This window comes from Seriola lalandi, unplaced genomic scaffold (assembly GCF_002814215.2).
Source record: "Seriola lalandi dorsalis isolate HSWRI2012SDOR001 ecotype SW California unplaced genomic scaffold, Sedor1 jcf7180002054901, whole genome shotgun sequence".
NCBI classification, from domain to species: domain Eukaryota; kingdom Metazoa; phylum Chordata; class Actinopteri; order Carangiformes; family Carangidae; genus Seriola; species Seriola lalandi.
The window spans coordinates 2,643,381-2,655,973 of NW_019525453.1; the positions used below are offsets into that span (position 1 = coordinate 2,643,381).

The 12,593-nt window shown below is 42.4% G+C and overlaps 1 protein-coding gene across 3 annotated transcripts in view; it reads right to left on the minus strand.

Moving 5' to 3' along the window:
* The window catches only part of plcb4b (phospholipase C, beta 4b), a 63,629-nt gene that overhangs the window by 7,875 nt on the left and 43,161 nt on the right, over nt 1-12,593 (minus strand). For all 3 annotated transcript variants that reach the window (XM_087169616.1, XM_023430188.2, XM_023430187.2), the window contains exons 8-27: nt 10,664-10,743; nt 10,463-10,516; nt 10,249-10,330; nt 10,028-10,128; nt 9,497-9,554; nt 8,390-8,498; nt 7,770-7,980; nt 7,527-7,620; nt 7,231-7,310; nt 6,982-7,066; nt 6,800-6,890; nt 6,598-6,693; nt 6,092-6,237; nt 5,533-5,619; nt 5,266-5,410; nt 4,880-4,964; nt 4,081-4,205; nt 2,782-2,833; nt 2,131-2,233; nt 1,505-1,669 (exon numbers count right to left, since the gene is read on the minus strand). In XM_087169616.1, coding sequence (XP_087025742.1) covers nt 1,505-1,669; nt 2,131-2,233; nt 2,782-2,833; nt 4,081-4,205; nt 4,880-4,964; nt 5,266-5,410; nt 5,533-5,619; nt 6,092-6,237; nt 6,598-6,693; nt 6,800-6,890; nt 6,982-7,066; nt 7,231-7,310; nt 7,527-7,620; nt 7,770-7,980; nt 8,390-8,498; nt 9,497-9,554; nt 10,028-10,128; nt 10,249-10,330; nt 10,463-10,516; nt 10,664-10,743 — 2,049 coding nt within the window. The remainder of the gene's footprint in view (nt 1-1,504; nt 1,670-2,130; nt 2,234-2,781; nt 2,834-4,080; nt 4,206-4,879; nt 4,965-5,265; nt 5,411-5,532; nt 5,620-6,091; nt 6,238-6,597; nt 6,694-6,799; nt 6,891-6,981; nt 7,067-7,230; nt 7,311-7,526; nt 7,621-7,769; nt 7,981-8,389; nt 8,499-9,496; nt 9,555-10,027; nt 10,129-10,248; nt 10,331-10,462; nt 10,517-10,663; nt 10,744-12,593) is intronic.

Here is a 12,593-nt window from a genome sequence, read left to right on the forward strand (position 1 = left end):
GGGGGGGGGGGGGCAAAAAAGGAAAAAAAAGTGTGACTTAAAATAAAAGTCATAGTTATGAGTCGGTCCCTGTGGAACTCATTCTGGTGTGAAAATAGGTAAGTGACAAATACTGCCATTGCAGTAAAATTGTCTCTTTTAAGCTAAAGTGAAAGAGCATCATTAAAGGCGAAGGTCAAGGCTGTATCTGCAGGGAACACTGTCAGAGGATGGTCACAGTACAGATACAGGGAACAGGCATGATAGCGGAGAAACACACACCATATCTAGGACTGAAAAGACCATTTTCCATCGCTAGTACATACCCAGGGAACGGAGGATATCTTGTATATATGTATGTGTGTATGTAACTTGTGTCTGTGGATGAACTTATGTGTGCACACCCTTGGAAAAAAAAAAAAAAAAGAGAGGGAGCGAGAGTCTTAACTGGCCTTGTGTGTGGAGATAAGCGAACGGCGAGAGGAGGATGATTAATACGCAGACGAAGGGGAAGGTAAGAGATAAGGCCGAAGAATACTCACATGAGATGAATGGGTGGAAGCACTGCTTGTGTGTTTACCTGCGCAAACTTGGCCTTGCCCATGTACTGTGTGTGAGTGCTGCTAGTGTGTGTTGCTTGCTCTGACTCATCTTGACAGCACTATGTATGCATGCATGCAAAAGGTTGGCAGCATTTCAGGGTGTTTGTGTCTGTGTGTGTGTAGATGTGAGGAAGGAGTCTTGCCAGCAGCTCTGCTTGTGATGCCCCTCTTCGATAGCACTGTGTAAGTTTGTGTGTGTGTGTGTGTGTTAGTGTGTGTGTGTGTGTGTGTGTGTGTGTGCGCGAGCAGAGCAGCACTGCGGCAGGCTGTGATTGATGGTGTGTGTTAGAAAGCTGGAGTCACAGTCATGGCTGAGAGACTCCTCATTCTGCTGAGAGCAGCACTATTGTGTGCACACAACGCGCACACACACGCACGCACACACTTTTTTGTCTTTTGCTCTCTTCATCTCCCATCTCTCTCCCTTTCTTTCTGTTCCTCCACCTCTAATTGTTTGTTTTTCTGTTTGTTTCTGTTGTTCCTTTCTTCGTGCTGTCCTTTCTTCCTCTGTGAGCTAAAACACAAGTAAACCTAGATGCCTCTTTCTTCCTACTCTCTCACTCTTTTGGTTTGTGACACTTGCAACACTTTGAGTATCCCAAATCACTCCCTCACTTTGTTCCTTTGTTGAATAGACATTTCTAGATTTTTAACTACCAATCTTTACTCTTGTTTAGTTCTGCCACATTATTTGTCTTTTTCTACCCTCTCTTTTCCATCATCACTGAGACCTTTTTTTCCAAACTAAATCAATGGCTGGCCTGCATTCCTTTCCTCCTACTGTTCAAATATTACAGCTCTCATCACAGTGCAGACAGCATTTGAAAATGTGCAGCACATTTGTTTTAACTCACTGTATCCATTATCTTCACTCTTAGCCCCTCACCCGGCTCACCCAACCCCTCTCCTGCCCTTCTCGCTACCTTTCTGAAGACGAAAGGCTCCTCGTTGTAGGCGGGGTTCAGCCCGTTGTTCATCACCATACGTGTCCGAAACTCCTTCCGGATGGTGTCCGTCGGCAGCCCGTACATGTCGACTTCAACGTATGTGCCAATTTTCTTATCTGACAGGAACTGTCCAGAGAACACCTGAAGTAAACAGAAATGCATCAGTATTTATATTTTTGAATGATAGGATTTTACAGGAATAATATTTCAAAAATAATTATTCACTGACATTGGATCATATTCTTGATGCAGTAGGTATGAGTTGTAGTCAACACCATCTGCATCTTTGGAGTAACCAAAATTGAAGTATAATGTAATAATTACTTCAGTGTTTAATAAGACAAGAACTTTGTTGACAGTAAATATAAAAGTAAAAGGAAGAGGAAACAGCAAGAAAAGATAACTAGCTGGCTCCCTGGAATAGTGCACCATGTTGTGAGATAACCAAGCCTTCAAACTATGCCTAAATATGACAGTATATCTACCTTTATGGAGAAGTTTTATGTTAAAATACTGTAATCTTCTTTTTTCTTTTTAGTATTTAACTTTTTCTTTTTTTTTTTTTCGTTTTTCTTGTTGTCTGAAGTGTCAGATGTCCTCACCTGTACGCTGCAGGTTGCAGCAATGACACCATCCACTGGTGTCTCTGAGAAAGGGTCAAACATCCTGTCTGACCGTCGCATGAAGTCGGGCTTCAGCAGGTACCTAACGCACACGCAATAGGAGATGAATGAAGGGAAATGCGCACACAGCAGAATCAATCTACCGTTAAGATCAAGAGAACACTGATGTTCTGATGTAACATATGGTCTGTGATGCTCTCTAATGATCTATCGGGAATAAGGAGGCACTAAGGCTTTGTGTGTGGGAGTTTGATGGGCCCCTGGTTAACACACAGAGTGGCATTAGTAATGATGGGTGTCTGCAAAAGCCCTGATCTCCCCACATATGAGATTTCCAGCATTAGCAGTTAAATCTCTGCCCTCAGGGACAGTATTAGAGTCAAGGGACAAAGACGACGATAGAGAGAGGAAGAGATAGATGACTGCGGAGAGCCTCAGAGGCAAGTGAAGAGGAGCTTGCTTCTCCAAAGCACTCACTGGCTCTCGGGGTAGACAGCAGCTACGGTCGCCGCTGGCAACCACTAATGAGATGTGACAAGCTTTAATTGATGAGTTTCAGAGAGGGGCGGAGAAAGGAGGGATGGGATGGATGGGAATGAGCTCAGGACAGGAGTGAGCAGCTTTTCTCACCCGCAGGAACCGTTGTACTCATACTTTCCCTGATTCAATTGCATGGCCAGGTCTGAGAGAGAGAGGGAGAGAGAGAGAGGGAGAAAGAGAGAGAGAATAATAACAGATATCAGGTTCTCAAATTACATCACAAAAAACATCAAGTCTTCAACAAAACAATTAACAATTCACTTCATTTGCATCCGTTTCTGTGGCACATTTTGCTGAAAGAAATGGAGGATTTTATGTTTCCTTTAACATCTGTTTTTCTTCCCTCTAACCATTCATCTCTCCATCACTGAAGCTCCACCTCTTGCGTGGGCCCCCCGCCTCCAACTTTGCACATGCTATGCTCCCAGCAAGCCATATGGTCTGAACCCTCTCGCCTCTGGCCATGGGGCAACAGCTGTTTTACAACAGGCATCACTGTATAGGTGTGTATGTGGCTGTGACAGTTTATGAAGTACACGTGTGTGTGCGTGCGTGCGTGCGTGTGTTTGCGCATGTTTTTCAGAGAGACTAAGTGAAAAACAGTGGGTGAGTGGAGTAGGAGATGAGTGTGTATGTGTGTATGCTCATGCATGCATAACCTGATGCTGCAAAATGACATGCAAACTACTCGCAGAGACTAAGAAGTTATTGTGTTATGTCTCCACAGGCAAGGAGTGTGTATGCTTATGTAAGACAATGATTCTGTATGTAGTGGACATAGTTTTTGTGAAGCAACACTGTGGGAGAAATACCCCTTTCCCCAAAACAAAATTCTGCACCCCAACTACATACACACTCAAATAAACACTTCTTTTTAACTAAATAAAAGACCCCCAGAAATCTGTGGATTATCTAGGCTAGCTGGGACATTGTCTCTGGATTAATATGATGCTGTTGAGTATTTCATATGCAATTTTTTTTTCATTCACCCTCATGCATTGGAGTGGTGGCAGAAGCTTCAGACACATATCAGAAAAAGGGAAAATGCTTTTTTTTTTTTTTTTTTATAATTTAGGTGAAATGAACTGGATCTTCATAAAATCAAAATGTTCTTGCTGTTTTATATTTGGATGTGTACATTTGCAAGGTGGTTGGGTAGTGAGGGTTTTTGATTAGTGTGTCCATGTTCATCCAGATTACACATGCATACTATAAGAAGCTTATGATGTGTGAATATGTGAGGTCAGAAGTTCACTGAATGCTACGCTTTCTTAGATGAAAAGGTTGACTGACTGCTTGCATTTGTATGTGTTTGTATTACTGTATGTGATGTGCTTCTATGTGCATGAGTGTGTGAGGTCAGAGGTCCCATGTTGCATGTTGTGGTACCTGGGGTCTGGAAGTTGAGTGAGACCATCTGGCAGCCTGCGTTCCAGAAGATCTGAGGCATGTAATTACTGGACTCCACCCGCCCCCCTTTGGGGTAGATACGGCTCATCTGACGCTTGTTGTAGCTGCGCTGACGCTCAGGAAATTTAAAAAAAAAGAAAGAGGGAGACCATGTGTGTTACAGCACATGTGTGTATGGATTGGAGTGTGTGCGTGCATCTGACAGACTGCAGGACTATTTTTAGTGTGAACAGCTTGGGTCAAGCAGTCCCATTGGAGAGGGAGGGAGGGAGGCAAGTGTATGTGTGTATGAGTGTCAGGCCAAGTCTAAAGGCACATTGGCCTCTAGAGACCTCCAGTTCTTTTCCAGCAGCTGAGTGGAAATAAATATGGCTGAAAAACATCAGCTCTGACCTGCCACTCAGCTCTCATTTCAGTGACCTTATTAAGTTCAAACTCAGATTTCATGAGAGAGCTGCATAGGTGTGTTCAGGTGTGGAAAATTTAAATGTGCTCAGTGAATAACAGTGGAAATCTCAGTAGTGGTGATCATAACGAAACATCCAAATTAAAACATTTTGTTCAGTTTTTAGTATAGTAGCAGAAAGCTGCATGGACGCCTTCAATTCAAGTCACCTTGGATTTTTCATTATCATCAAAAGATTTTCTGAAGCACAGAGGTAATGTAACACATACTACAACAGTGTGACCACTATACCATATATTTTTCTAGCTTTTAAGTCCCTTTTAGAAAAATTCTATGTATCAGAGAAAAGCAGTGCAACAGTTCAAAGGATACTTGACAAACTCTATGGCATTAGTCTTCAGATAACCCAGGCCGACAGACTCGTTAAAGGATGACATGTTATGGTGGATGTTCCTTTCTGGGAGACAGAGAAAAATCATGAACAGCACTGAATTGAACTGGATTTGTTTGGCATTAACATTTTGATTGTAGAGTGTTCATGCAACAAATAAAAACCTGCAAAGACAAAGAATTTTGCTTTTATCCAGTGCAGAACAGAATAAAACTATACAAATATTCAGAATAAAATGACAGTGTTCTCAGTCCTAAATGATTGTATTCATTCATATTATGTATTCATGAACAATATGCTTACATAATCATTGAAGAGAGGCAAATTAAAAAGTTGCAAAACAAACAAGGAGGAAGTCAAAGCTCACCCTCTGCCACATCAAAGCTCTGGAACTTGACAGGCTGTGCGTAGTTGACCATGGCTGAGAGATACGGGTGGATGTTGGTGGTGGCTCCTACATAGGTGTACTGAGCTATCAGGGCCTCTTCAGAGTCTTCTGCCACATCCCCACCCTGCACAGGGGCACATACACAAATCCTTATGTCTCAACCCAGACATGACGTTAGTTCTTTTTAAGTATTAGATTGTGTGATGGAGTGAGTGAAAGACAGAGTGGGGGCTGATGGGTGCTTGCCTTCTTGTTATTGTCTTGGTCAGATGCTTCAGAGATATCTGTGGCATCTGTCGCTTCAGAAATCTCTGTCACTTCATCATCAGGCACCTGGAAACACAGCAAAATAAAAACGCATCCAACCAAACGTTCGCTCTCAATATCATTTCTGTGCTTCATTCCCAGTTGATGTATCATCAATTCATAATGACATTTCTGACTTTATATGTATAGGCTGATCTATCTCCAATCAGAGACATCCTTACAGCTTGTATGATGTTGTATGTAAGGGATTTAATTTTGGGAAGGGTTCTTGTGAGGTTTTCAGTGACTTCTCGATTTTGGTTTCATTGTCTTTTTTGTTGCAGTGGGTACTTCAGCATGGGAGGCCAGATAACTGCAGGTAGAGATGCTACTCTTCTACTTTCCCATTGACTTCAACAACATTTATAGTGCTGTAGCCATTTCTAAATCGCATTGCCCAGTGATCTAATGCAAGTCTAAGACACTATATCCATAGTGGTATCAGATAGTTAAGTTTGGTATTTTCAGATGCCAGTCAGTCATCAGTGTGCCAACCCACCTTCTTGATACTGTTGCTGCGCTCTTCTTCTTTGCTCATGCTGACAGTGTTACTCTGGGAAACACTGTTAGCGTCTTTCTCACTGGTTGCCTCTGACAGACTGGGGGCCTCTGAATTCAAATCCTTATCCTCTGCCTCTTTTTCTCCTAAACACACAAAGAAATGAATACTGGAGCACATATTTTCATTATTTGATACATTCAGCTGTGACTAAGCAATCTTACTTTACAGTATGCATTTGATACCACTTTTTCAAAATCTTTTGTTTATTCTGTAACACTGATCTTTATAAAATCTAATTAAAAGCCATTAAAATGAGTGTTTTCCAATCATTTTCCTAAGAAACACGATTTTCTAAAAGGTTTTTAATATGGCATCATGTTGCATATCTGTCAGCCTGAAACGTCTCCTCCATTGTACCCATGCAACTATAACCTGTGGCTCCTGATGCACTCAGTTTGTCTTACAATTGACCATTTCACATACATCCACACAAACAGACTGACCGTTCTCTGTGTCTTCTTCATTCTCCTCTCCCATGATGATGGCAGAGGTGTTGGTCTCTCCTGCCTCCATGTGTTTCTTAAAGGCCTCTAGCTGCTCTGTATTACATACAAAGACACTCATGTTACAACACGAGATAAGGGTGAAACAAAGTGATAATGACCTAGATATGTGACACATCAGTAGGATGAGCTGTGTACGTACTCTGTTCCACTTCAGGTTTCAAACGTTTGTTTTTGATGAGGATTTTACGTTTGAGGTCATTTGGAGAGGGTAAGGGGCGCGCTGCTTCAATCTGGCAAAGAGAACACAGTCATACACTTAAATATGGACCACCATCATCCTGTCGTAATAAAATCACTGTGGATCAAAAGAGAAGTATTCACCGGATAGTTCTCCAGAGGCTGTTTGAGGAGGAGGTCGCCAAAGATCTCCTCACAATATTTGGCCATCTTGTACTGCTGTGGTTTACTGGTGACACACACACACACGCACACGCACACACGCACACAAACACACACACACACTGAATTGTGTCAATGTGCTGTATACCTATAAAGCATTACTGCAAATAATCACAAAAGCTAAATCATTATGTATTAACACACTTTGGTTATTGCTGATTGCACATCTACCTGCAATGATTTTCGAAGGACAAAATAACAGGGTAGTCTGAAGTGACGAACGCCGTCTCCTTGATGGCTTGGATAACATCCTGGTGGAAGAGGAGCAGAAGAGAAGAAGAATTTGAGAGAAGAACAAAATAATAGAATGAAGAGGCATGAAGTCATGATAGATGAAGTATCACGCTCTCAACACTAAGGGGCAGGCACACATTATGAAGGAACAGTGAGGCTCCTAGAAACAGACTGTGCGTGTGTGTGCGTGTGTGTGCGTGTGTGTGCGTGTGTGTGCGTGTGTGTTCGTTCACCTTAAACAGGATGTCTGTGCACATGGCCTTGCCATGAGTGATGATGGGCTCCTGGTCCTCTCCTTTCCCGTCCCAGCAGTCCAGCTCCACACATCTGAGAGGATGGACATAATGTAGATGGATAATTAAGAGCAGCTTGATCTTATCCACATACTGTTTACATAAATACAGTGGGTTGTGCAGGTGTCTACACCTTCACATGTGTATTCAACCATCTTCAGAGAGCATGACACAGTTGTGTACCTGCATCCAGACAGTAGAACTTGGCGGTACATTTCTACTGAGGACTTCCCTCCAAACTGTCGGCCTGTCAGATAAGTGTTGTGGGAAGAGCTGATGAAGTAGTGGGCTAGTGGCTGGTCCATTTCCTGGTACAGCTCCAGCCGGTCTAAGAAAACTGGAGCATTTTCATCTGACATCAGGTACCGGCAGAACCCATCACTGGACATTTGACCTAGGTAAAAGGAGACAAGTTAGTTTTTTTTTTTGATTATTTGACCAGACTTTTTGGTGGGCAGCTCATGCTAATTATAAAGATGATAAAATGATTATATGATGAAGTAATAATTAGTCTATACTGCAGTATATAGAAGTTTCAGGCCATAGGATATCAGATCTCATTGCTGTGTGGGTGCTGTTTTGGGTCGAAAGTACAAAGCACAACCAGTAACTGTGTCTTTGTCAATTCATGATAATAGGAACAATAAGGAAGAGCATGAAAATAATTGTAACCACCTATTTCAGCAGAGAACGATGCCAATGATCTGATGTGACATACTGCAGCTTCAAAGTTACACAGCTAGATGGCAGCACAGCCTAAAATATCTTTCTGTCTCCTCCTTCCCTCCATGCATCTCTTTTACCTTTCTTCTTCAGCCCTTCATCTCGCTCGTATTTCTCGATGATCTGCATGGCTCTCTTAGGGTCGTAGAATGGGAAGAGAATCTCATTTAACCTTGGGTCACGCTGGTTCTGTAGAGCAACACATGCACACGCACACGCACGCACAATCATCCACAAAAAACACAGTTATTTCCAAACACAAACTGGATCTACAAAAAAGACCCATCTTGCACTGACACAGAGGACAGGGGTCAGTTGAATGCAACTTGAGACAAAGTACTAACAGCGCTCATTTCCAAATCTGTAATTTCCTTGTTTGGACTAATATGAATTTTCTTAATCTAGTTATTCTTAATCAGTATAGTTGTTTATAGCTTACTTATTGTGGTCTTAAATAGAAAGCACTTACGTCTAAACAGGATGTAATGAACACAATTTCACTGTGAAATATTCACAAGAAACTGAGCCACACTAAAAGGTGCAGTGATTAAATGTTTGCGTAAAAGTAGGGGAGCCATACGTGTCGGAGGGGTTCAAGGCAGCTCAACATTAGCAAAACAACAGTATCAAAACATCATTATAACGCCACTGCCCACTCAGTAAACCAGGTGGGAATTAATCTAACCAAAGCTGTGGCTCTATGGGAGGGGCCAGAGTGTGATGCATTGGACTGGGCACGAAGCAGCACACATGCGACTTGACTGCACAGCAGAGGGACCAGGCAGGTATTCAGCCACAGAAGGCACGGCCACAGAACGCAGACACAGACAGCAGGAAACAAGATGAGCCAAGCAGGAAGCAACAGGATGGAAATCTCTGCCCTCCCGTTGCCATGGCAACACCAATCAGACACAGGGAGGCAAGCCGCGGTAGGGAGAATACAGGGAATGGGATGAGGGTGGGCATGCAGAATAGGGCAGCTGGTTGAAGTTGCCCTTGCAGACTGACTGGAAGTTAAATATTTTGTCTGTCTCATTAATGGAGTTTTAATGAGGGTCAGCTGATGTGCAGTCCGGGCTGGAGGGCAACTTTCACCCAGAGCAGGATGGGGCAAAGCAGGGGAGTTGCGGAGAGGGGCACGGGCAAGCCAAATACACAGAGAAGTTAATGAATGATAAAGAGCTTACTTCATTCAGAAAGCTGACTAACTGGTCTACAGTTAAATAATCAGTTTTGTTCCCATTGCTGCAAAGGAATTAATTAGAAAAAAAAAAGAAAGAAAAAACAAAATGTTAGGCTTCTTAAAATAGACACTCTCACAGTCATTCACACAGTCAGTTAAAATTAGAAAGCAGTCTTTAAAGAGGATCATTCTTAAACGTTACACTTTTAGTAACAACATGTTAATCTTCACTTTTTTTTTTTTTAAATGTTGTCATTAGGTTGAACATAATTAATGAACTGTGGAAGCAGGTTAGGCTGTCCAGACATAGTTAGTGCAGCAGGCGCAGAAACATTTGTCCTGATTATTTCCAACAAGATGCAGTAGCTCACACTTGGGGGATCATTTTAACAGTGGATATCGTTGTTCTATTTAAGCCCCAGGTAACATGGGCACAGTGCAACGCAAGGGCACCACTGTAAGTTGTTTATTTTAGGTACAAAATTAGTGAACATTACAACCACAAAAATTAGTGCAGAGTAAAAAGGAGACTCACATTTTCTTGAACAGTTCCTCTATGTCTGTGCGAGGGCAGATTTTCTGTGTGAGCGCGTAGAAAATGTCGTAGGTGAAATCTGATGGTTCAATCTCATCGTTCTGGGGATGATAAACAAGTCTGCCATGTGTTAACATAGGAACTATTTACTGACAGGTTAAACAGTCACAATCAGCATAGATCCATTTGACCACTACAGTGCACAGTCAGTGTTGTCTGACCTTTCCACTAGGAAGGCCCAGATCCTTCAGAGCCTGAAAAATCCCCTTTTCCGTCTTCCCTGATGCAAATGTCCGTGTAATGCTACAAGAGAGAAGGAGGAGAAAAAGGCGGAACAGCTGAAGAGTAAGATGAGTGAATGTCATCATAATAGAATGGATTCAGGCAGAATCATAGTACAGTGGTTGATACAATATCCAATCAATTTACTCTTACCCTCTCACAGGAATCTTCCCATTCACATTGGTCAGGAAGCACATTCTCATCCAGCTGAAGGAAAGAAGAACATGGGCTCATTCTCACCGGAATTACATCATGTACGTTTAGAGAAAACAAAAGTGAACTTTAAACTGTTTAGAGCACAATTGAAAACATAAAACTGAGACACGAGGAAAGTGTGCAGCAAAATGCACTCACTGTTTCTTGAGGCAGGTCATTGGACAGACGTTGTTGGCTTTAAAGTTGTGAATCACTGACCTCAAACCCTCGATCCACTTCTGCAATCAAACAAGCACAAGTATTCAGGACACACACACACACACAAACACACACACACACATGCACACACTCTTATCCTCCAAAAACACACTGACCATCAGAGGCCCATAAATACACAGCAGCCGAGGGAATATGCAGAAGTGTGTATTGTGTTTAGAAGTGAGTGTCTTTGGGGAAATAAACACAAGTGAATGAACTGCCTCTTAATTCACATGCATGGGCGAGAGTTTGGACAGGACAATCAGGAATACACACACACACACACACACACACACACACACACACACACACACACACACACACACACACACACACACACACACACAGATAAACACACTGGGCTCTTTCAGGGCTACAAGCAGTGACAGTAAACAAATAGCCAGAGAAGGCCTTGTAACTTTTACATGAATACACTGATGCTGACTGCATCGACAGAAACAACACCGAGGATGATAATCTGAGCAATTTTGACCCTCCTGGCTTTCCATCTCCGAATGTCTCTCTCCCTCTATGTGCTCTGTCTCTCGTCCGCTTGCACAGCAAATTATTACTGACATCATTATAAAAACATTAAACAAGATAACAGGGTGCAGCAGGGGTAGTCTGTTTGGGCATGTGGTGTCTGTGAAGCCGTGTGTGTTTGTGTGAGTGTGTGTCTGCTGATGTAAATAACTCTGTCATCTCCTGAGGTCTGCTACTTAGGGCTACCTGCATGCTGGGAGGTGCTGATGGTGGCATGGTGTTTGTATCTGTGTGTGTGTGTGTGTGTGTGTGTGTGTGTGTGTGTGTGTGTGTGTGTGTGTGTGTCTGAAAGAGAGAGAGAGAGAGAGAGGGAAGGGGACAGAAATAGCAGACGAATGTGTTTTAAACTGTGGAGGATGAAGGTGAGTAACTGAATGTGTGTGTGTGTGTGTGTGTGTGTGTGTGTGTGTGTGTGTGTATGTGTGTGCATGTGTGCGCGTTTTAAACCATCAGGCCTCCCTGCTGAAGGCTGTTGCATGAATATCATTTGCAGCCCTGTGGCTGTGAGCTCTCCGGAGCGCAAACATCATTTCTAACACCTATCACCACAAAAACACCCTCTCATGGGTGCTGCATAAACACCAACACGGTGGCGCTTAATAACAGATCTGTGCAATATATTTCAAACTGGTCTATAACTGGCTGCGGTTTTGAATCCTCGGGACGTTTTTGTTCTAATACATTACTTGAAAAATATTTTCATTAAGAATTGCAGTATGCTGCGACTTTCAATCATTCTAGTTGTGTCATGTCACATCCAGTGAGCTCTGTACTTTTCTTAAACAATCCTCCTGCACTAACAACAAATGTGCAAGTTTACATAAATTTACTCATTTTTTCATTAAAAACTCTTTGAATGTCATTTACTCTGGATTGATTGAGGTATCTATGTGGCAGACGACCCTCAGGTTGAAAAAAACTTCACTCGCAGTTGTGACATTGCTTTTTCTTGCCTTGGCTTTGTGTCTTTCAGTTAATGCCAAGCCTTTGGGCCACAATGGATTTGTCACTAAATAAAAGATACAGTAGTTGACCTTTACTGACTTTTTTCTCCACAACTTTCCATTCCCTTGAAGCTGCCTGTAATTTAAAACAGCCGTCCAAGGCTTTGCCAGAAAGTCAAAGGATGGCGACATTGTGCAGTACATTTTGTTATTGTCTACAAATGCCATGAAAAAAAAACAAAAAAAAACCAACATTGAATTGATCCTACTAACAAGTATTGCCTGTGTAGCTACAGCCTTATATTTAGACCTGTTTGTGTTTAAAAACGATTAAAAACACATCAATGAGCCACACGATTGCACTGGGTGACATATTCCCAAAT